Consider the following 25,126-nt stretch of genomic DNA (forward strand, 5'->3'; position numbering starts at 1 on the left):
CTAATGTTACGGTACTCTTGAGGTGCCACGATACTGGATGATTTTACCTCTGATAGAGGAAGAAGCAAAATCAACAAAGGTAATAACTGTCAGACCACTAATGACATTTTCTGCTTGTTGGTCTGTACACTCATCAGAAGCATAGCAAATAATTTGCATCCAGATGTAAAAGTTGTGACCTAAAACTTCCAAATGATTACGAACGCAGAGATTACTATTCTTGATCAACAATCTTTCACTGCCAACTTTTCTGCCAACTTTTCTCATCAGCCCTCCTTTTTTCAACAAAATTCGCTCTATGCTGTATTATGCTTCCACAAGTGCTATTAGTTCTCTAGTTTTTTCAACACATCTTATTATTCACATGTTATGAGTCAGGTCAACGAATATTTTTATGTCTCAACACCAGACGCTAGAGGCAAGTGGAATCCTATCTTTAACCAATGTATGTCCCACTGTGGCCATCAAGTAGCAATTTGCAAACCGAACACCAGTCAATTTTACTTTCGTTACTTCAGGACTTCTAAGGCCAACTGTGATTTCTACAGGATGTGGGCATTTTGCATGCCAAGTGTCGATTTAAGCAAACGTATCTGTGGGAAATGTCACCTACCCATATTGCTGAAGCTCAAAACCTTATATTGAGGATTAGATGGAGGCAATAGGACACATCAGGGAAGGAGAACACTGTTTGGACTAAGAATTTCAGAGGGTAAATACACTAGTGAGGGAACAATCAGTGGAGGAAAAAAGACGGACAAGTGTCCAAGGTGTGTGAAAAGTCAGGGAGGAAAGTTTAGAAAAAGGAGCAACTTGGGCATCAGCTGATTTGGAACCCCAGCTTCCTGTGCAGAACATGAGAATTCTGGGCAGGGTCATAACATAAATATCAGCAGCACCAACATAGTGAGGGAAGAGAGGTTACCAACACGGTTGGAAATGTAGTACTGATAAGGGATTAAATAGTTTGGGGGCCTCATGTGATCTTTTACAATCCAGACCCACAATAGTTCCAGCTGTCAGAGAAAGTCCACCCTCGAGCTTATTCTGCTAATTTAGAATTGGGCTGACCTGTAAGTCTTCTCCATTTACCAACCTTTATCCACAGAAAAGCCATTAATGCACCTATTAAAGATCACAGTAGATTATCACATGCAATACTGGGCTTCACACTATAGGGAAGGATGTAGGGTCGTAGAATCAGAATGACATGGTGCATTAGAAGCCCATTCAGTCCAGTGTGTCTGCTTCTGGAGAAGGTACACTGCAACTTCACTATGATCCTGTCTTAGCATGAGGAAATATAAAGAAGGACTTCACAAATTGTGTTTTTTTGTTGTTGGAATAATGCAGATTATAGGGTGATTTGATTACAATTGTGAAAGGGTAAGGCAAGGTTAATAGAAGCTGAGTTATCAACCTAAAAAATTACGAAGTAATAGGAAAAGAAAAATATCTTTAACTGAAAGATCTACTCTGGTCTAAAGAAAAATAATCCTTTGAAAATTTTCAATTCATAATTGTAATCTATTATCCCTGAAAGGTAGAGCCAGTAGGACATCATTAGGGGTGATAGGTTAAAATTACAACAAGATAATTTAATAAGGACTGAAGTGAACTGGTAGTGGTATACAAAATATGAATGGTCAGGATAAGATAGCAAGCAATACACTGCTTCTACTGATCCGTGAGACATTGGCAAGAATACACAAACGTTATCTTGATGAAAAAAGTGCCGAGGGAGGATTCAAATTTTTTTTGACAAATGGCAGTTAAAATGCGGAATTCCCTGCTACATATTGTGATTCATAACAATTTCTGGATTTTGTTTGAAAAGAACTCCAGTTTCCTCCCACAAGCCCCAAAAGAAGTGCTTGTTAGGTGAACTGGACTTTCTGAATTCTCCCTCAGTGTAACCGAGCAGGCACTGGAGTGTGGCAACTAGGGATTTTCACAGCAACTTCATTGCAGTGTTAATGTGAGCCTGCTTGTGACACTAATAAAGATTATTATTAATAAATGCCAGTAGGTAAAAAAGCAAAATTAGACGAAGTGTCTCCTGTGGAGAAAAATACTGGTGCAGACTAGATGGATGTTTCTTTGATGTCACACTCTATACTTAGGAGATTGTTGAAGCTTGCGCTAGAGGATGTGATGGGTCTAGTCGTCTTTGGTATTCCGGCACAAATATTTTAGGTAATTTATTTCCCTGAACCATCAGGAGCATTTTTTTTTTTAAGGTCATGTTAAAGCTGCCTGTGGGTCTTTGCAGCTATGCACATCGACATGAAAAAATGATTAGCAGGTCAGGCAGCAACTGTAGAGAGAAACAGAGATAATATTTCAGGTTGATTACCTTTCATCAGAATAGTCTAACCTATTCCTGTTCTGATGAAATGTCATCAACCTGACATGTTAATTCTGTTTCTCTCCACAGATGCTGCCTGGCCCGCTGAGTGTTTCCATCACATTTTATTATTTCAAGTTTTCAGAGCAGTATTTTGTTTTTGAAAAAAAAATAACATTGGTGAAATCTGGCCCATGCTCTCAGATTTTTATTTCGTCATTTTTAACTCTATTTTTCAGCTGTTTTCACAACACAGACAGGTGGTTAGAAATAGCCTGTTTTAATTTAATTGAAGCCTACTTGTGACAATAAGCGATTATTATTATTCAATCCAGGATCCTTGCCAAACTAGGATTTTAATGATTGGATTTGCTATATGTCATCTCCTCTGGTCCAGTCTCCTCTTTCAACGCAGTCACCATCAATCCTTCCTCAAAAGAATAATTCTAAATCTTTCGGCAATCTCCCTTTCTTCTCAAAAGCCTTTGAACAGGATTCCTCTGACAAAATTCCTGCCCATCATACCTACACTGCCCATTTGAATCTCTCCCATCAAGTTTCAACCCATCATAACACTGAAATGGTTATAATTGAACTTATAAATGGCATTCATGTGACTCTGAATTTGGTACATTATCCACCTCGCCCTTCACTCGGCTTTTGATTTTGAGGCATTTGGGTGTCCCAGTGCATGAATCAATAAAGATTAGTATGCAGATATAGCAAGTAAGTAGGAAAGCTAATACAATGTTATTGTTTATTGTGAGGGGAATTGCTTGCAGAAGTTGGTCGGTTATGCTCAGCTGTACAGCGCACTGGTGAGACATCTGAAATACTGCGTACAGTGTTTGTCTCCATATTTAAGGAAAGATGTAAATATGTCAGAAGCAGTTAAGTGAGAGTTTATCAGACTAATACCTGGAATGGGTATGTTGTTTTATGAGAAAAGGTGGATTTTAGAAGAGTAAGAGGTGACTTGATTGAAACATACAAGGTCCTGGGGTGTCTTGACAGTGTGGATGCGGAGAGGCGGCTGTGTAGCACAGTGAGTAGCGCTGTTGCTTCACAGCACCAGGGTCCCAAGTTCGATTCTCAGCTTGGGTCACTTTCTGTGCGGAGACTGCACATTCTCCTTGTGTCTGCATGGGTTTCCTCCGAGTGCTCCGGTCTCCTCCCACAAGTCCCAAAAAATGTGCTGTTAGGTACTTTAGACATTTTGAATTCTCCCTCAGTGTATTCGAACAGGCACCAGAATGTGGCGACAAGAGGCTTTTCACAGTAACTTAATTGCAGTGTTAATGTAAGCCTACTTGTGACAATAAAGATTATTAATAGGATGTTTCCTCTTGTGGGAGAATCTAGAAGTAGAAATCAGAGTTTAAAAGTAAAGGGTCACGCATTTCAGACAGAGATAAGGACTAAAATTCACACGGGAACTGGTACAAAAGGTATTGGTACACACGGGATCAGAGGTGAGCTGGCAAGATGGATACAGAACTGGCTAGGTCATAGAAGGCAGAGAGTAGCAATGGAAGCATGCTTTTCTGATTGGAGGGCTGTGACTAGTGCTGTTCCGCAAGGTTCAGTGCTAGGACCTTTGCTGTTCGTCATGTATGTAAATGATTTGGAGGAAAATGTAACTGGTCTGATTAGTAAGATTGCCGACGACACAAAGGTTGGTGGAATTACAGATAGCGATGAGGACTGTCAGAGGATACAGCAGGATTTAAATTGTTTGGAGACTTGAGCGGAGAGATGGCAGATGGAGTTTAATCTGGATAAATATGAGGTAATGCATTTTGGGAGGTCTAATACAGGTAGGGAATATACAGTGAATGGTAGAACCCTCAAGAGTATTGACAGTCAGAGAGATTTAGGTCCACAGGTCACTGAAAGGGGTAACACAGGGGAGAAGATAGTCAAGAAGGCATACCGGCATGCTTGCCTTCATTGGCGGGGCATTGAGTCTAAAAATTGGCAAGTCATGTTGCAGCTGTATAGAACCTTAGTTCGGTCACACTTGGAGTAGTGTTCAATTGTGCTCACCACACAACAAGAAGGATGTAGAGGCTTTAGAGAGGGTGCAGAAAAGATTTACCAGGATGTTGCCTGGTATGGAAGTGGTATGGATGTATGCCTGGTGTGAGCAGAGGTTGAATAAACTTGGTTTGTTCTCACCAGAACGAAGGAGGTTGAGGGGCAACCTGACAGAAGTCTACAAAATTATGAGGGGCATAGACAGAGTGGATAGTCAGAGGCTTTTGCCCAGGATAGAGAAGTCAATTACGAGGGGGCATAGGTTTAAGGTGCGAGGGGCAAGGTTCAGAGGAGATGTACGAGGTCTTTTACACAGAGGGTAGTGGGTGCCTGGAACTCGCTGCCGGAGGTGGTGGTGGAAGCAGGGACGATAGTTTAAGGGGCATCTTGACAAATACATGAATAGGATGGGAATAGACGGATACGGATCCCAGAAGTATAGAAGATTTTAGTTTAGATGGGCAGCATGGTCGGTGCAGGGTTGGAGAGCCGCAGGGCCTGTTTCTGTGCTGTACTTTTCTTTGTTCTTTGTTCTTTGAAGAGAAATAATTGCTCTCCGAGGGTGGTTAGTCTTTAGAATTCTCTTCCTTAAAAGGCAGGAGAAGCAGACTCTTTGAATACTTTGAAGGCAGAGTTAGATAGATTCTTGATTAACAAGAGGGTAAAAGGTTACCAGGGGTGGGCTGGAATGTGGGGTTGAAGTTACAATCAGATCAGCCATGCTCTTATTGAATGGCAGGGCAGGCCCAAAGAGCCAAATGGCTTATTCTTGCTCCTAATTTGCACGTATGTTCGTAGGTGCAGTTGACCATGTTATCTTCTTCCAAAGCCTCTCCTCTATTGTTCAGCTCAGTGGGATTGTCATCACTTGATCCAATCTATTGTAGCCACATCTCTTCATCCAGTTACCTCCTTTTCACTAAAACTGTGAGGGACATAGATAGGGTGAACAGGAAGGAATTGTCCTCCTTGGTAGAGGGGTCAATAACCAAGGGACATCAATTTAAGGCAAGTGGCAAGAGATTTAGAGGAGATTTGAAGAAAAAAAAACTTTTGTGCTGTAAGACACTGACTCAATTGGCCCCTCCTCAGCGAACTTGCCCAGTATTCACTTCCAATTTCAAATTGGAAGTCTGAAAAAAGCTTCAGCACCCGCCAAAAGCTTAACCCTCAGCATCAATTCCATTTACCAAACTGTAGGCTCCTTAGTCACCTGTTTGAACCCCATCACAAAGACTACCTATTCTAACTCTCTGGCCTGCCTGAGCCCACCTGCTGAGACATTTACCAATACAATTTGGCATCTTCAGACCTACAGCCCACCACGAATTATATGTTCCTCCAATATATTTTTCCACCGCACCACTGATGGTATGTCTTCAGTCCACTAAGCCCGAAGGTTTGAAAGTTTCTCTCTAAACTTCTTCATCTTTATGACCCTCCTTAATACCTACCTCTTTAAATCACATCGTATTATCACCCTCTCCAATCAAGTGCCAATTTTTATTTGACGACATTCCTGTAAATTGCCCTAGCGCATTTTCCGATGTTAAAGTTGCCACATAAATGTAAGCTTTTCTTGTAATATATTACTCTCACTAGGGTTTAAAGCACATTATCGTGGCCATGAGCTCAAGGAAGCCACATCCCTTGAGCCATATAAAGCGGATGCAGGCAACTATAAATGTTGCCCTTCCAACTTGAATTTCAGGAAAGTGTTTTGAGCTGCAATAACATTAGCAGAGTGATAATAGAAATCTGAGGTCTCCAATTAAGCACACAGAGAAAGGCACTGCATGCAGTAAAGCAAATTGGCTTGTATGCAATTTTCCTTGTCGTTTATTGGAAGTAATATGAAATACATGTTTAGGGACAACTGTGTTATGCCGAAACTCACACTAAATTCTGAAGAATATTCACAAAAGATTTGCATTACTCCATTTACAAATCTGTACTTGTAAACGTCTGCGTTTTAAATTTGACCTCCCAAAACGATCCCTCAAAATAAAATTAATTTCTCCATAGCAGTCAGTAGCACACAATAGCACAATATAGGGTCCACTGTGCCTTACCCTGGATGGACTAGGTTGATCCCCGGGTCCCCAGGATCCAGAGTTTGTTCTGTCTTCCAGATCTAAACACAAGAAAAGAAAAGAAATGACCCCGTCAACTTCCTGGGTTGTGATGAAAGTAGAGATGTCCCAAAATTTCTCTTTCCATAACCATTAACAAATGTACCATTTTGTAGCTCAGGCACTCATGAATAGAAAAGCTGGGTTCTGAAAAGTTGACTAGGCCAATGATTATTTTAGAATACTGTCTTACCCAATTTAAAAAAAATGAAAATTGATCAAAATCAAATTACTGCATTTTAAAGCGACAGTTTGGCAAAACATTTTGTTCCATACTCTAGATGTTTCCAAACTGAAGGAGGGATGTTGCTGATGGTGAGTAGCTGAGCCATGCAAATCATATGAATCCCAGTTTGATCCATAGCTTGTCACCTGGGGTTAGGTGAGGGGCACTGAGTTTTGCTCGCTGGCCCAGGCCTGGAGAGAGGAAAGCCTGCCAGAAATCTATGCCCTCACTGTTAAAAGGTACACATGTGAATTTTGGCCAAGCTACCAGAGCCACACTCAGCCACAAAACCATAAACGAAAACAAATCAGAGGAGATGAGATATTGACACAGTTAACAAGAAAGTAGCAATGTAGATTCAGAGTACAGTCTAACATATTAGACAAGAGCAATGGCCAACCCATCAACATATATCGGACACAAAAAAAAGACACATCACATAGGTATAAGACCATAATGCCATAAGACATAGGAGCAGAATTAGGCCACTCGGCCCATCGAGTCTGTTCCGCCATTCAATCATGGTTGATATGTTTCCCATCCCCATTCTCCTGCCTTCTCCCCATAAACCCTGATCCCCTTATCAATCAAAAACCTACCTATATCTGTCTGAAAGATTACTCAGTGATTTGTCCTCCACAGATTTCTGCAGCAATGAGTTCCACACATTCTGACTGAGGAAATTCCTCCTCATCTCTGTTTTAAAGGATCGTCCCTTCAGTCTGAAGCTGTGCCCACAGGTTCTAGTTTTTCCTCCCAGTGGAAACATCATCTCCACGTTTACTCTATATGGCCTCTCAGTATTCTGTAAGTTTCAATGAGATCCCCTCTCATCCTTCATGGGCAGCTTGTTAGCACAGTGGTTAGCACTGCTGTGTTACAGCGCCGGGTTCAATTCCCGGCTTTGGTCACTGTCTTTGCGGAGTCTGCACGTTCTCCCGTGTATGCGTGAATTTCCTCCAGGTGTTCCGGTTTCCAGGTGTTTCCGGCGATTATTCCTCCCACAAGTCCCGAGAGACATACTTGTTAGGAATTGGAAATTCTGAATTCTCCCTCAGTATACCTGAACAGGCGCCGGAGTTTGGAGCTAGGGAATTTTCACAGTAACTTCAATGCATTGTTAATGTAAGCCTACTTATGACACAAATCAAGATTATTATTATAATAAACTCCACGAGTACAGACCCAGAGTCCTCAACTGCTCCTCATATGAAAAGTCCTTCATTGCAGGGATCATTCTTGTCAACCTCCTCTGGACCCTCCCCAAGGCCAGCACATCTTCTCCAGATATGGGGCCCAAAACTGCTCACAATATTCCAAATGGGGTCTGACCAGAGTCATATATATGGCCTCAACAGTATATCCCTGCTCCTGTATTCTAGCCCTCTTGACATGAATGCTAACACTGCATTTGCTTTCTGAACCTTAAGAGAATCCTGAACTAGCACTCCTAAGCCCCTTTTTATGCTTCTGATTTCTGAAGTCTTTTCTCATTTAGAAAATAGTCCATACCTCTATTCTTCCTTTGTCTAAAGTCCTTGTTACCTCCACAAAGAATTCTAACAGATTTATCAGGCATGACCTTCCCTTGGCGAAGCCATGCTAACTCAGTCTTATTTTACCATGCACTTCTAAGTATTCCACAATCTCATCCTTAATAATACTCAAAAATACAACTGAAGTCATGCTAACCAGCCTATAATTTCCTGTCTTCTACCTCCTTAAACAGGGGTGTATATTAGCCTTTTCCAATCTTCTAGGACCCTTCCTGCCTCCAGTGATTCCTGAAAGATAACCACCAATGCTTCCATAATTGCCTCAGCTTTCACCTTCAGAACCCTGGAGTTATTCCATTGGATCTGATGTGTTGGGTAAGCTGGGTCTACGAGGACTGTGTTTGCTGCAGTAGTGAGAGAGACAGGCTTCCAACACTTGAAGACATGCAACTCAATTTACTGAACACTTAACTAGAATACATGCTTTAACTGGGTTGACACTATGCAGACTTGACTGGAGACCTGAGGCTAACCTGACCAGACTATCTTACTACCACATGGTGTTTGTTCTAGTTGCTGCTCACGAGCTCCCACTGCCTTGGGAAAGCGGGCAGCATAATCAAAGACCCCTCCCGGGCAGCACGGTGGCGCAGTGCTCCCTCACGGTGCTGAGGTCCCAGGTTCGATCACGGCCCTGGGTCACTGTCTGTGTGAAGTTTGCACATTCTCGCCGTGTTTGCGTGGGTTTCACCCCCACAAGCCAAAGATGTACAGGGTAGATGGATTGGCCATGCTAAATTGCCCCTTAATTGGAAAAATGAATTGGGTACTCTAAATTTAAAAGAAAAAAGACCCCTCCCACCCGGCTTACTCACTCTTCCAACGGGCAGGAGATACAAAAGTCTGAGAACACGCAATAATAGATTCAAAAACAGCTTCTTCCCCGCTGTTAGCAGACTCCTAAATGACCCTCTCATGGATTGACGGACTGGTCTGATGACCTCTTCACACATCTTTGCTACCTAGTAGTACTACACTTCACCCGAGGCCCGTGTCTATGTAGTTACATTGCATATTTTATGTTTGCGCTATTATGAATTTTCTTTTCATGTATGGTATGATCTGTCTGAGCTGTACGCAGAACAATATTTTTCACTGTGACAATAAACAAACCCAATCTAATCCAAGGGAGTACAGTCCTGGATGTGTCTGTCTACCTGTATATCTCTCTCTCTCCCTCCTCCCCCCCCCCCCCTCCTCTCTCCTCCTCCCCCCCCCCCCCCCCCCCAAAGTCCAGAGTGATCTGCTTAGTTTTCTCCACATCCTCCAGCCAACCACAAATCTGCAACCGGGCATAAACAGCCCTCAAGGAACAAATAACTTTCCACCCAAAGGCCTTAACTGGGGCATTGTTGGGCTGCCTGAGGCCTTGACTACTCCGTGTTATATTGCAGACAGGTTGGGGGCTAGCAGAAAGGCAGAGGGTAAGGTACACAGGGAATTCTACTGGCACCCCATCTGCAGGAAACTGTAAACTCTGCCTCTTGTTCTTTCTATTGTGCTATGGGAATATCTATGTCCATCTAATCAGCTTTAACAGCTCAAAAGATGACACCTCTGTCAATGCAGTATGATATTGAAGTATCAGTCTAGGCTTTGTAATTATGTTCATAGCAGCTCCTAAATTTACAATCTCATGATTCCGGGTAAATAGCAATATTGCTCTGGGAAGTATACGTATGGGCATTGGGTAAGGACAAGATCAGACTAAGTTCTGATATGTTATTGATATTCATTGCAGATACCGGAATAAGATATGGAGGGCGGCTCGGATCTCTATTCCAGCATGAGTTGGGTATATATTTGAAAAGGAAAATTTTCCAAGGCTATGGGAAAAGAGCACGGGAGTGAGGTATCTTAGGCATAATAGGCAAAATTGTCTATTTCTGTGCCACATGATTCTGAGCTAAGAATCTTTGGAGCTAGAGAGAAAAATGGAAAGTGGAAAGTGGTAACAGGGTGATGCGGCAAGAGAAGCATAATCATTGTAAAAGCAACTCCTGTCAAAATGTTGCAACATCTACATCATTTTACAGAAACACTGCAGTCATTACTCCTCAGTCATAATTCAAATGTTCAATTTATTGTGCATAAAAAGTCATTGAATAATGTTCAATTTATTGTGCATAAAAAGTCATTGAATAATTTTTTGGGGTATATATAGTGTCATATTAACTCAGTGCTGGAATTCTCACTTGAGTCAAGAGGTGGTAGATTCAAGCACCAATCTCGCACTTGCGAACATAATCTGGGTTGGCATGCAATAGGTACTGCAATGTATGGCACCACATTCTGGATTTTAAAAGTAAGACCATGTCTGTACTTGCAAAGTAGACAGGAAAGATCCTATGGTACCCTACTGAAGTGGTGCACCATGATATTACACAGGGTGGATCAAATGTGGTTTAAGATTTAAAAGTATTTGCAGTAAATTAACACTAGAGTGAATATTATAAGGAATGTGACCTTTATGTCAGCCCAGGAAGATGGTAATTGAATTCTGGATCAGGCCATGATAAGCTGAAGTATGTGAACTTCATGGCCAGACTAAGATATGTAGATGACTGGACAATAAGAAATCATCAGAACAGATAAGGAAACGTTTGTGGTTCACTCAACTTTGGGCATCATTTGTATTAAGGGTCAGGTCATTCCGCAATTATTTTGTAACCTTATCTGTAATTGAGGACATACCAAACTAGGCATTCGAGATAAAAACAATGGTGAGTGGGCAATACGGTGGTGCAATAGACAGCACTGCTGCCTCACAATGCTGAGGACCCATGTTTGATCCCGGGCCACTGTCCATGTGGTTTGCACATTCTCCCAATGTCTGCGGGGGTCTCAACCCCACAACCCAAAGATGTGCAGGGTAGGTCGATTGGCCACGAGAAATTGCCCTTAATTGGAATTTGTTTTTAAAAATAACGGTGAGTTATGGTGAAATATCACAATGATGGCATAAATGCATGACACAAAGTGTGTATCTTTGAATAGCAGCTTGGAGCATTCTGGGAGATTCTATGTCTGCATACTTGAATTTAGCTGCTTGCTTCACCTACAGCTGACACTATGTAAAGTTTTTTAGATACTTCACAATACTTCAAACAAACCATGGTCTTCTTATAGTCTTCTAGCCATAATTCATCCCACAACCAATGGAAACTGATGCAGATTAATCGGTCATTTATTTTAACGCTGATTGATAGACTTTGCTGTATTTAAGTTTGTTGCAACAATAATGGCCGGGATTCTCCCCTACCCGGCGGGGCGGAGGGTCCTGGCGTGATGGAGTGGCGTAAACCACTCCGGCGTCGGGCCGCCCCAAAGGTGCGGAAGTCTCTGCACCTTTTAGGGGCCAAGCCCTAACATTAAGGGGCCAGGCCCGCGCCGGAGTGGTTGGCATTCCGCCGGCTGGCGTGGAAGGCCTTTGGTCGAAGGAACTTTGCTGGCCGGCGGAAGTCCGGCATGCGCCGGAGCATCAGCGGCTGCTGACGTCATCCCCGCACATGCGGAGGGGAGGGGGTAACTTCCGCCTCCGCCATGGCGAAGACCATGGCGAAGGCGGAAGGAAAAGAGTGCCCCCACGGCACAGGCCCGCCTGCCAATCGGTTGGCCCCGATCGCGGGCCAGGCCACTGTGGGGACACCCCCTGGGGCCAGATCACCCCACGCCCCCCCCCCCCCCCCAAGGACCCCGGAGCCCACCCACGCCGCCTGCTCCCACCGGTAAGGTAGGTGGTTTGATCCACGCCAGCGGGAGAGGCTTGACCGCGGCGGAACTTCGGCCCATCGCGGGCCGGAGAATCGGCGGGGGGGTGCCCGCCAACCGGCGCGGCGTGATTCCCGCCCCCGCCGAATCTCTTGTGGCGGAGAATTCGGGATACTGCGGGGGCGGGATTGACGCCGGCCCCCGGCGATTCTCCGACCCAGCAGGGGGGGGTCGGAGAATCCCGCCCAATGTGTTATAATAAACCTGTGAAAGCACTTCAAAATTAGTTCATTGACGGCATTCTAACAACGTGCACTGCATTATACTAATGTACATTGTTCATTCTTGCATCTGAGCCCTATACAAGTGCAAGCTCAGTGCAGCTACCACAGAATCATGGGTTTGAATCTAATGCCAGGAGCTTGAGGTCATCATCTAAGTTGACATTACACAGTACAGAGGGCGTGGTGCATTATTGAGAGATGCTTTGATTCGGTCATTAAAGCAAAGTTCGATCTGCCTGTTCTGATGGTTCATGGTGAAGTTATTTGAAAAAGGGTAGAATGTTCCTCTGTTGTCGTGGCCAACTCTACTTCTCAACTAATATGAATAAGTTCATTTATCTTGCGCCATTATACAGTATATGCCATGCACAGATAGCTTCTATTTTTGACCCAATACCAATGCTTTAAAGTAATTCATCATATGTCTGAGACAAAGCAGCACAGCCTGAGGTCATCCGGTCCACTGATTTGCTTTATATATAATTAAAAGTCCTGAATTATGAAATATCTACCAATTTCTATTACCAGCTATTGGAAATGAAAAGAGGTACTACCAATGAGCCACAGAATTAATTCAAGGAACAGTTGTGAATCCACTGCTCAGTCACAGCATGGCTGAACTGCTCACAACTAGTTTCACCCAGAAGTGCCACGTGAATCAATGCTTTGTAGCATCTTTGCAAAGTCCTCACCAATGTTTGCCTTCAGCCAGTTTAAAATTGTTTCCCATAACATTAAGAGGTCAGGTGGATGAGACACAGCAAAATCTATGGACCCCGGCAATATCACGGGTGTAACGTTGAGGGATTCTGTGCTTCATAACTAGTTGTGACTTCAGCTAAACTGTTTGAATACAACTATAACACAGGCATCTTCTTGGCAATGTGGAAAACTGCTCAGTTATATCCTGCCATTAAAATGACAGATCCAACCCCGCTGAATATCACTTCCATTATCTTACTCAGAATTATCAAAGTAATGAAAGGCGTGGTCAACAGTGCTATCAAGTGGCACTTATTCATCAATACCCTGCGCACCACTGCTCAGGCTGCATTCAGCTCAAACCACTCAGCTCCAGAACTTATTTGGGCCTTGGTCCAAAGATGGTCACAAAAAGTGAATTCCAATGGTGAGTTGAGAGTGGCCAACCTTGACAGCAAGGCAGCATTTGACTGTGTGTGGAGCCAGGGTGTCCAAGTAAAACGGAAGTCAAAGAGGATTAGTGGAGAAACACCAGTTAAGAGTTTTTGCCCAGCACAAGGAAGACAGTTGTGGTCACTGGAGAACATTCTTGCAGGAGTTCCTCAGGGCAGCAGCCAAGACCGAGTCATCTTCAGATGCTTTATCAATGACCATCTTAAGGTCAGAAGTGAAGCATTCACTACGCTGCCAGTGTGCAGCTCTATTTGCAATTCCTCAGATCATGTAGATAATAATGGGATTAATCATTTTTTCCACTTTTAGTGTCTCAACTAACCTCCATTTCCCTGGATTTAATATGTTGCCACATCATAATATTTTCACACCTAGCTCACAGTGCACACAATAGAAATCTGATTACAAGAGAACGTGTTGTGAACGCGTTAAGCAGAAATTTAATTGCAACAGATTCATTAAATCTAACCCCACTGCCTATCAATTTAACAATTTAATCCTTTCAAATAATCCTGGGATCTCATCTGCTGCACATTACATACCATCTGGTTTTTATATCACAAAATAAAAACTTCCAAAATACAATCAGAAAGCACTAGAAATGCAGAGCAAATCAGATCGCATCTAAAACGCAGGCTCGTGTTTTGGTTGAATCCTTTATTAGACAATGCAAACAGGGATTAGGAACACACAAGACGTGTCAATGGGATAATTACACATGCAACTTCTTCCTTTTTCTCTTTCGGTCACTATCTCAAAAGAGATATCATTTCAGTGAGAGCTCAGTGCTGAGGGTCACATCCAAAACTTTGGCCAATGGTGCTAATTCTGAAGCTGGCCTCTGGTATCCTTTCAGCATTCATGGTTTTTTTTCTCAAAGGAATTCAGGAGCTCTTCATGTTAAACTATATTTATTCAGATTAAAATTTGCACAGTTTAAGTAACTGTTGACCAATGTTACACAAAACCAGGAAAATAGTTACAAATCAACAATACTTGAACTTGGAACAGTTCTGCCAGAATTTGTTTCATTCTCGGTTAGATATTTATGTTACGTATAATTATGACAACCACATTTTTGCTCTCAGAATTGTAAAAGTTGTTCTTCCTCAGTGTCAGGTCAAGTTGACCATACGTACTTTTAATATGCCAGGTGTCACATGCTGCCAGAAGCTACATCTAAGATACCTTCAAAAAATCAGATTTAAAAAAACAGAATAATCCACTTAATTTGAACTGGGGGAGGGTGTTAAATTTACATTGTTGCATGTTACTCCAAAAATGAATATGGTAACGTGGTAATAAAATTGTGCTGAATTTAATATTTAAATTTCAGTCTCTGTGGTGATTTCTCATTATTCCTAGTTGTTTGCTTTGGCAATCCATTTGAATTTTCATTGTTCGTAAAGGTATCAATATAAAAAGGTGGATTCATTAATCTACAAGCTTTCAGGAACTGTCAAGGCCATAGCCCAAATGGGTCAGGAAGGTTTAATCCCATTCGATCTCTCAAATAACTACTCTCACCAAATGTGCATACAGGTGTCCCTCAATTTGTTTTTACTGTCTCCTCCAAGTTCCATTGACAGTTTATTCCAGAATTAGTATCTTGTCAACTTTCCTTCTATATTCCAGAATTGATAACTATTAAAATTCACGTCCTTGTTCTCGCCCTTTCTACTAAAACATACCTTTGACAGCCCTCTGACCTTGCAAGCTACTGTTCTATCAAAGAGGTTTTATCACCTCTCAAAACTGGGTCCATCGTTTTTGCAACTCCACCTTTGAATTTCTCCAATCAGGTTTCCACCACTTTCAACAGCACTTAAACTGCGCCAAAGTCTCGAGTAACATCATATATGACTTAACCATGGTGCGCTTTCCCTCCTTATACTTCTTGAACATATATGACCACATCCTCAACACCTCCCCCAACTGTCAGCGGAGTGAGATTCTATTGATTCAACTTTCACCTATTCAGTCATTCAGAGAATTCCTCACCACAACTACTTTTCATGCTTCTGCACCATTACCTATGGAGCTTCTGAGGAATCTATCCTTGGCCTGCTCTTTCCCATCCAAATGCTGGCCCTCGGCATCATCCTCCGAAAACACAACATCAAGTTCTGCATGTACACGGTCGACATCCAGCTCTAACTCTCCAATGCTTACCTCAAACTTTCCACTATCTCTGTTGACACCTCACCTTGAATAGATCTCTATTTCAATATTGGGAAGATCAAAGTTGTTATTTTGACACCCAACAGGAACTCTATATCCTTATCAACGGTGTATGTCTCTCGCCAATGTTGCAGGCTGTTCCTAAACTCATTTAATTCTCGTATGAGCTTTCAACCCAATATCTGGAATATATGATATTTCTTGACCATAGTCTATTGATAACTACAGGCTTGTTGAGCTGAATGGACTTCTCTTAAATGAAAAATATTTATTTTTGTTAACTTGTTGGCAATTTGCAACCACACCTGAATGGGACAAGATCATAACTTTGCTGCACCCAACAGTTTTTATTGCATGTTCGCTTGGTCTGTGCAAGCAACTGTTGTGACCGGTCGCATGAGAGGCTCCCCAAATGTGTTATCCCGGGTGAGGGGGGGACGAACTGGTTTCCATTCTTTATTCAAACCAGCCCCCCTTGATTGGTCGCAACAAGATTCATTAAAAAAGTATCCATTCCCTTGAAGATACTTTTTCTCTGTCAAATATTTATGTTTCAAAAGGAACCAATTTAACCAGACTTTCTTAAGCTATTACATCCGAAATGCAAGAAAAGTGATAAAGCACATCCACATGCATACACACAGATTGGAAAATGAGAATGGAGTCCAAGAGCAAGTAAAAAAAGAAATACGAATCAGTCTTTGACTTGTCCGTGAAGAGTAAATAGTGAGCGGTTGTGGCCATTGCATTTCAAGATTCCAGTGTTCTGCAGTTTGGGTGAGAAGCCGACCTTTTCAGCCATGACTTTGATGAATTGGTTTGTATCAGCAATATGACAGAGTGGTCCTGTGTTTTTTTTTAACCTGCCACGGAGCAGGGGAATTGCTGCTGTTTTTCCCTCTTGTATCCCACACACTAACACACCCTGCACTAGTCCACATTGACCAAGTTTTTCAGCTGGCTTTTATCCCAGTCTTTATATATCCCTGGAAGACGAAAAATCAAAAATCGGTGCGAGACATTTCTCACAGGATATCATTTCTGCTGATAATCAGCTTCCATTATCTCCACAAGAGATGACAGTTAGTTCATAATTGACTTTGGTGCTTATGGTGTATCCTTCTCTTGAAACAAGCCGTTATTCAATTATCCCTCTCTCTTGGTATCACCCACAAGCAATTTAACTAGCGATGGAATTTACATCCTCAAAATCTAAGTGTTCAATATTTATGGATGCAATTTCAGATTTTTTTATCCATCATCATGACGCAACCATATTCTTAGTTGTGATATGGACCAAAAGTGATGCAATGACTTTTGATAATCCACATCAGCTAATTATTTCTCAAGTAATAGTTGCTCACTTTAAATCGCAAGTGTGCTTCTGAAGCAGTGACGTTTCTGAATAGGAGGTTCAGAAAGTGCCTTTGGCAATACATGCTAAATAGCAAAGCCACAAAAGACTGACAAGCACTTGCCACCAAGGTCCATGAAATTCAGTTAGGGCCTGGACTGTATGGAATTTCCCCCAACCCCAACATCAGCGAAGATATTCACCAGAATAGTAAGATCATTAACATTACTTTTTTTTTTACAAATTTAGAGTACCCAATTCATTTTTTCCAATTATGGGGCAATTTAGTGTGGCCAATCCACCTAGCCTGCACATCTGTGGGTTGTGGGGGCAAAACCCACGCAAACACAGGAAATGTACAAACTCCACATGGACAGTGGCCGAGATTCGAACCTAGGCTCTCAGCCCCGTGAGACAGCAATGCTAACTACTGTGCCACCGTGCTGCCTGATCATTAACATTACTGACTATGCATGAGCTATTACTGACTATGTATGAAGCTTAAAATGAAAGAAATCACATGTTGCAATGTGAGGCAAAACATCTTGCGTGTCAAGAAAGTTTAGCCGTGAAATAAAAAAGTGTGGTATTCTCATTGAGTTATAACAGGAGGTTCTCAGCATGGCTGAATATTAAAACATGAATGCTTGCAAACTTTCACAATTATGCAGTGGAGTAGCTTATTACGTTAGAGTAAATCCCACATATCGTTTCCCACCAATTCACAGAATTGCTAGAGTGCAGAAGTTGGCCTTTTGGCCCATCATATCTGCACCAGCTCTCTGAGTGAGCAACTTGCCGGTGTTATTCTCCTGCCTTCCCCTTTTCAGATAACAGTCTAATTTCCTTTTGAATGTTTCAACTGAACCATCACACTCTCAGGCGATGCATCCAGACTTGCAAAGTTAAAAACGTTTTGCCTGTTATCCTTCTTTCGCCAAATACCTTAAATCAGTGGGTTCTCAATCCTTGAGAGTTCTCTCACGTTCTCAATCCTTAAGAGTTATTTGGAATTTTATTGGTATTGAAAACAACTGTAGTCTTTTATGATACAGAGTTTGCCAATGAATTAAGTATCACAAAATTTTCAATTTTCTGCAGCAAAACCAACTTTTAAGGACACATGATAATTATCCCAAGAGTGAGAAAAGCTGTATAAATTCCATTCAATCAACAGGTGAATTTCAACATTTCCTTCAGGACATTGGTCGGTTTCACTCATTTGGTTGGACAGCTGGTTTTTGATGAGGAGCAAGACCAACAGTGTGGGTTCAATTCCAGTACAGGCTGAGGTTATTCATGAAGGCCCGACCTTCTCAACCTTGCCCCTCGCCTGAGGCGTGGCAATCTTCAGGCTAAATCCCTATCAGACAACTCTTGCCCTCAAAAGAAGAAAGCAGCCTATCATCTGGGACTATGCCGACTTTATTTACTTGTCATAATTCTAAATTTTAGCTATGGCATCAATGAATTTCGCCATGATAAGCTGCTGAAACAAAAGATTTAAATTACTTTCAGCAACATTTGTAACGCTGGTCTAAAATTCCTCTGTGAATTCCTTCACCCATTTTAAAGCAAATAGACTAACAAATGTGATGAAATAGCACTCAGTGGAATTTCATACCATTGTAAATGTTGAAGATTCATTTCAGTTCAAATAAACACAAGCAAAATCACTCCAATTTTCTTGCAAATGCGTCAACACAACACCCCTGTTTCTCAAAAATACTTTGGATAGTTTGGAAAAGCCAATCCATGAATTGTATCACTAATCAAAGAGAAATAGATACTCTATTAGGAGCCTAACACTTCCAATTGAATCAATACATAGCAACAAGTCCATAAAGCTGAGAATTTATTTTGATTTCGACAGCACTCAGCCTCTTGGTTTCCTGGGGGGATTGGGGAGGGGGTGTCAGGTGGTTGTGCAGAAGAGCTCAGAAGAAAAATTAACCAACATCCCCACCCCACAACATTCTCACGCGACTCCTCCTGTAAAGGGTTCACGTTTAGAGGCTTTGTCAGGCTAAACAATGATTTCTCTTTTATTCCACGGTCTGGCGTTTACTCTTTTAAGCTCAAAACTCGAAACATTTGAATGAGGTAGCAGAGGGCTACTGTCATGTATTAAAGGATACATCTCTACAAGAGGAAGGAAGAGAGTAGCAAGGGAAAAAAACATTCTGAAAGTGAATGTGCGTGTTAGGGAGGTGACAAGAAAGATGGAATACCTGTGATTACAGAGTACAAGATACAGCAGGCATGAAAAAGAAACACATTCAAAAGGGGAAAACAGAAAGGTAATCAATCACACCACACTCATAACAAAATACAGTTGAAATGTAAAAAAATTAACACACAAAAGATTATGAATTCAATTAGAACTATTGCAGTGTAATCCTATTTGACAGAAATATAGAACAAGAACAAAGCTAGATCACAGAGAAACTCAAATAATATAAACTCTATCATATTTATCTATGCATATAAACATACTGTAAGTCTCCATTATGACATTTGTGTAAAAAGGTGAAAATGCATCTCATGAACATTGTGCTCTGGTGTATGTCAGTGTTGTTTAATTTTGTTAAGTTGATAGTCATGGTTATTTGTTCCATTATAATTATATTTAACAAGGTTGACATAAAGCTGCAATACACATTAGCAGAGTAACAGACACAGTTGGTGAGCTGTTGTGTGGTGCTGATGAGTACTGAACTTCCAGGTCTAATAAGAGATGATTTCAGATTATGAATGACTATTGTGTCCATTTCTGACACTTGCGCAAAATACAATTATAGCGGTTAAATAGAGCGGTCACAAGCTAAGGACTATGCCCATACATAAAACCAGGAAAATAAGAGATCAATACTTACAAATTTAATCAAACAAAACACAAGGAAGACATACATTTTTAAAAAGGCCATTATCTCTCACACAAATGATGCTCATGAAAGGGTCACATTGCAATTCTGCAAGTGAAATGTTAAAACATAGTCCCTGATAACAAACCAAAAAGGAAAAAGCTCATTCTGATTATTCTGATACCGGACCAGATCCCAACAGTGGCTGGGATACTTGACCGAAACACTAATATTTTATTTTCTAAGATTGTACAGAAAGAATACTTCGCTCCAGAAGTGAAAGCACGAAGAAAAAGGGATTTGGTATTTTAAAACAAAACTGGATTACTGATACACTATTAAACTCTTTAAGATCATAACTAAAAATTGCTTACAATTACCCCTTAAATAATATTACTCACTACAGTAAATACCATACCCTTAATTACCATCTTGATTCCCAATTAAAAAACAAGAACAGGAAACATACAGCTCTTAATCCATCCCACATCCCAATGGCACAGATTAATACTTGCTTTTCAGAACAGATTTAGCTCCTGTTAGAACCGCTGGCCGGGTGTCTTCAAAAAGTTGTTTCAACTGGTTTGTTTAAGCTTTCCCCTAGTCCTCAGAAAGGTCCGCTCTGCTTTAAATGCGATCACTTTTCTTTCAACTATCCGACTGCGAGAGCAAATAACTTTACTTGTGATCTAAAAGGGTAGCCAGATAAGAACCCAACTCAAAACGCTATCTCAGCTTTGCTCTACCCAGCAATTATATCATCACCCCAAGCTGAAAAACAAACTAACTTTCCAGGCTGAAAACACCTCAACTCCCCAGGGGGGGTCCTCCCAGTCAAACAACAATGCATTAGCCCAGGCTGAAAACACTGGTCAATTTCACCTCTGGCTCCTAAAAGCTTTCCGGCCTTGCAAAACAAGATTATTTCCGAAGACATGACCCCTGCAGTCAAACAGACTAACCCCAAGATTCTAACCCTTAAATTGGCGAGTGTTTGTAATCCAAAATATCTAAAATCTTGCATCCGTCACACTGATTGTAGTATACAGTGGTCATAGGCCTGCAAAATGTCACCTCAGGTCATTTTTTTTGGGGGGGGTCACACTTCTGGAAAAGGGAGTATTAAATTGAGGGTCCAGGGATCCATGCTGTTCTCACCTCAATATAAGTTCACAGTTTGAATTGAATTACAAAATTGTCTGAAAGAATTTTGATTTTTGAAATTCTGGAAGCACGTTTTGTAATGTTTGTGGTTAACTTTATTTTTGGATTTCTTTTCTTCGCCTTAGCATGTGTTCCTTTACATAGAAACATAGAAAATAGGAGGAGTAGGCCATTCAGCACTTTCATCCTGCTCCATCACTCATGATGCTCAAGGTCGATCAGCCAACTCAGTAACCTGTCCCCGCTTTCCCCCGCATTTTTTGATCCCTTTAGCCCCAAGGGATATATCAAAGTCTTTTTTCAAAATGTCCATTGTTTTGGCCTCAACTGCTTTCCTTGATAGAGAACCCACAGGATCACCACTCTGAGTGAAGACATTTCTCCTCATCTCAGTTCCAAAGGGTCTCCCTGTATACTCAGACAGTGACCCTTGGTTCTGGACTCCCCCACCATCGGAAGCATCCTTCCAAGGTCAGTAAAGAGGCAGCAACTATAACCAATAAGGTACGAGATAATAAACTCAATGTGACTAAGGGGAAGAGTAGACAGGGAAGAGATGATGAACGCAAAGGGACAGGTGGTCTGAGGTGCATTTGTTTTAATGCGAGAAGTGTAGCAGGTAAGGCAGATGAACTGAGGGCTTGGATTAGTACCTGGGAATATGATGTTATTGGTATTACTGAGACTTGATTGAGGGAAGGGCAAGACTGGCAACTAAATATCCCAGGGTACAGATGCTTCAGGTGGGATAGAGAGGGAGGTAAAAGGGGTGGAGGAGTTGCATTACTGGTCAGAGATGATATCACAGCTGTGATTAAAGAGGGCACAATGAAGGATTCGAGCACTGAGCCAAAATGGGTAGAGCTAAGAAATAGGAAGGGTGCAGTAACACTGTTGGGACTTTACCACAGGCCTCCCAAAATCGAGCGTGAAGTAGAGGTACAAATATGTAGAAAGATTATAGAAAAATGTAGGAGCAATAGGGTGGGCGTGATGGGAGATTTTAACTTCCCCAACATTGAATGGGACTCATGTACTGTTGGAGGCGTAGATGGAGCAGAATTTGTAAGGAGCATCCAGGAGAGTTTTTTTAGAGCAGTATGTAAATAGTCCAACTCGGGAAGGGGCCATACTGGACCTGGTATTGGGGAATGATCCCGGCCAGGTGGTTGAAGTTTCAGTCGGTGATTACTTTGGGAATAGCGATCACAATTCCGTATGTTTTAGAATACTCATGGACAAAGACGAGAGTGGTCCAAAAGGGAGAGTGCTAAATTGGGGAATGGCCAAGTATAACAAAATTCGGCAGGAGCTAGGGAATGTGGAGTGGGAGCAGCTGTTTAAGGGTAAATCCACATTTGAAATGTGGGAGTCTTTTAAGGAGTGCAGGACAGACATGTCCCTGTGAAAATGTGAGATAGAAATGGCAAGATTAGGGAACCGTGGATGACGGGTGGAATTGTGAGACTAGCTCAGATGAAAAAGGAAGCATACATAAGATCTAGGCGACTTGAAGCTGATGATGCTTTGGAGGAATATCGGGAAAGTAGGACAAATCTCAAACGCGCAATAAAGAGGGCTAAAAGGGGTCATAAAATATCTTTGGCTAACAGGGTTAAGGAAAATCCCAAAGCCTTTTATTCATATATAAGGAGCAAGAGAGTAACTAGAGAAAGGATTGGCCCACTCAAAGACAAAAGTGGGAATTTATGCATAGAGTCAGAGGAAATGGGTGAGATTCTTAATGAGTACTTTGCATCGGTATTCGCCAAGGAGAGGGACAAGACGGATGTTGAGGCGAGGGATGGATGTTTAAATACTCTAGGTCAAGTCAGCATAAGGAAGGGGGACATTTTGGGTATTCTAAAGGGCATTAAAGTGGACAAGGCCCCAGGTCCGGATGGGATCTATCCCAGGTTACTGAGGGAAGCGAGGGACGAAATAGCTGGGGCCTTAACAGATATCTTTGCAGCATCCTTGAGCACGGGTGAGGTCCTGGAGGACTGGAGAATTGCTAATGTTATCCCTTTGTTTAAGAAGGGTAGCAGGGATAATCCAGGGAATTATAGACCTGTGAGCTTGACGTCAGTGGTAGGCAAACTGTTGGAGAAGATACTGAGGGATAGGATCTATTCACATTTGGAAGAAAATAGACTTATCAGTGATAGGCAGCATGGTTTTGTGCAGGGAAGGTCTTGTCTTACAAACCTAATAGAATTCTTTGAGGAAGCGACAAAGTTAATTGATCAGGGAAGGGCAGTAGATGTCATATACATGGACTTTAGTAAGGCGTTTGATAAAGTTTCCCATGGCAGTTTGTTGGAAAAAGTGAAGTCGTATGGGGTTCAGGGTGTACTAGCTAGATGGATAAAGAACTGGCTGGGCAACAGGTGGAAGGGAGTGTCTCAAAATGGAGAAAGGTGACTAGTGGTGTTCCACAGCGATCCGTGCTTGGACCACTGTTGTTTGTGATATACATAAATGATCTGGACGAAGGTATAGGTGGTCTGATTAGCAAGTTTGCAGATGATACTAAGATTGATAAAGTTGCAGATAGCGAGGAGGCATGTCAGAGAATACAGCAAAACATAGATAGATTAGAGAGTTGGGCAGTGAAATGGCAGATGGAGTTCAATCCAGGCAAATGCGAGGTGATGCATTTTGTAAGATCTAATTCAAGAGCGGACTAAACGGTCAATGGAAGAGTCCTGGGGAAAACTGATGTACAGAGAGATCTGAGAGGTCAGGTCCATTGTACCCTGAAGGTGGCAACGCAGGTCGATAGAGTGGTCAAGAAGGCATACAGCATGCTTGCCTTCATCGGACAGGGTATTGAGTACAAGAGTCGGCAGGTAATGTTACAGTTGTATAGGACTTTGGTTAGGCCACATTTGGAATACTGTGTACAGTTCTGGTCGCCGCATTACCAGAAGGATGTGGCTGCTTTAGAGAGGGTGCAGAGGAGGTTCACCATGATGTTGCCTGGTATGGAGGGTGCTAGCTATGAAGAAAGGTTGAGTAGACTAGGATTGTTTTCGTTGGAAACACGTAGGTTGAGGGGGGACCTGATTGAGGTCTACAAAATTATGTGAGGTATGGGCAGGGTGGATATCAACAAGCTTTTTCCAAGAGTGGGGATGTCAATTACAAGGGGGTCACAATTTCAAGGTGAGAGGGGGAAAGTTTAAGGGAGATGTGCGTGGAAAGTTTTTTTACACAGAGGGTGGTGGGTGCCTGGAACGCTTTGCCAGCGGAGGTGGTAGAGGCGGGCACGATAGCATCATTTAAGATGCATCTAGACAGATGTATGAACGGGTGGGGAACAGAGGGAAGTAGATCCTTGGAAAATAGGCGACAGGTTTAGACAAAGGATCTGGATCGGCGCAGACTGGGGGGCCGAAGGGCCTGTTCCTGTGCTGTAATTTTCTTTGTTCTTTGTTCCTGCATCTCCCCTGTTGAGTGTTGTTAGAATTTTATATAGGTTTCTATGATATCCCCCTCATTCTTCTAAACTCCAGCAAATACAATTCTAACCGACTCAATCTTTACTTCTACGTCAGTCATGCCATACCAGGAATCAGTCTGGTAAAGCTATGTTGCACACACTCCATAGCAGGAATATCCTCCTTCAGATAAAGGACTCCAAAACTACACACAATATTTCAGTTGTGTTTACCGCAAGGCCTTGTATAATTGTAGCAAGACACCCCTGCTCCTGCACTCGAATCCTCTTACCTTGAAGGTCAACATACTATTTGCCTTTTCACCAGCTGCTGCACCTGCATGCTTACCTTCAGTGATTGGTGTACGAGGACTCTCAGGTCTCGTTACACATTCACTTCTGTCATTTCTTGTAGCCATTCAGATAGTAATCTGCCTTAATGTTTTTGTTGTCAAAGTGGATAACGTCACATCTATTCACTTAATACTGCATCTGCCATGTATTTTGCCTGCTCACTCAACTTGTTCAAATCACACTGAAGCATCTCTGCATCCTCCTCAGAGCTCACCCAGCTCTGTGCCATCTGCAAATTTGGTGATATTGCAGTTAGTTCCCTCATCTAAATCATTAATATATATTGTGAAAGCTGGGGTCTCAGCACTGATCACTGCGC

The 25,126-nt window shown here is 42.1% G+C and overlaps 1 protein-coding gene across 20 annotated transcripts in view; it reads right to left on the reverse strand.

Annotated features, from left to right (window-relative positions):
* Nucleotides 1-25,126, reverse strand: part of LOC119962658 (transcription factor 4-like) — a 679,430-nt gene that overhangs the window by 524,131 nt on the left and 130,173 nt on the right. For 12 of the 20 annotated variants that reach the window (XM_038790536.1, XM_038790535.1, XM_038790539.1 and 9 more), the window contains one exon: nt 6,457-6,518. The exons of the other annotated variants lie outside the window; for them this stretch is intronic. In XM_038790536.1, coding sequence (XP_038646464.1) covers nt 6,457-6,518 — 62 coding nt within the window. The remainder of the gene's footprint in view (nt 1-6,456; nt 6,519-25,126) is intronic. 20 annotated transcript variants of the gene reach the window in all.

Source organism: Scyliorhinus canicula, chromosome 3, assembly GCF_902713615.1.
Source record: "Scyliorhinus canicula chromosome 3, sScyCan1.1, whole genome shotgun sequence".
Lineage (NCBI taxonomy): Eukaryota > Metazoa > Chordata > Chondrichthyes > Carcharhiniformes > Scyliorhinidae > Scyliorhinus > Scyliorhinus canicula.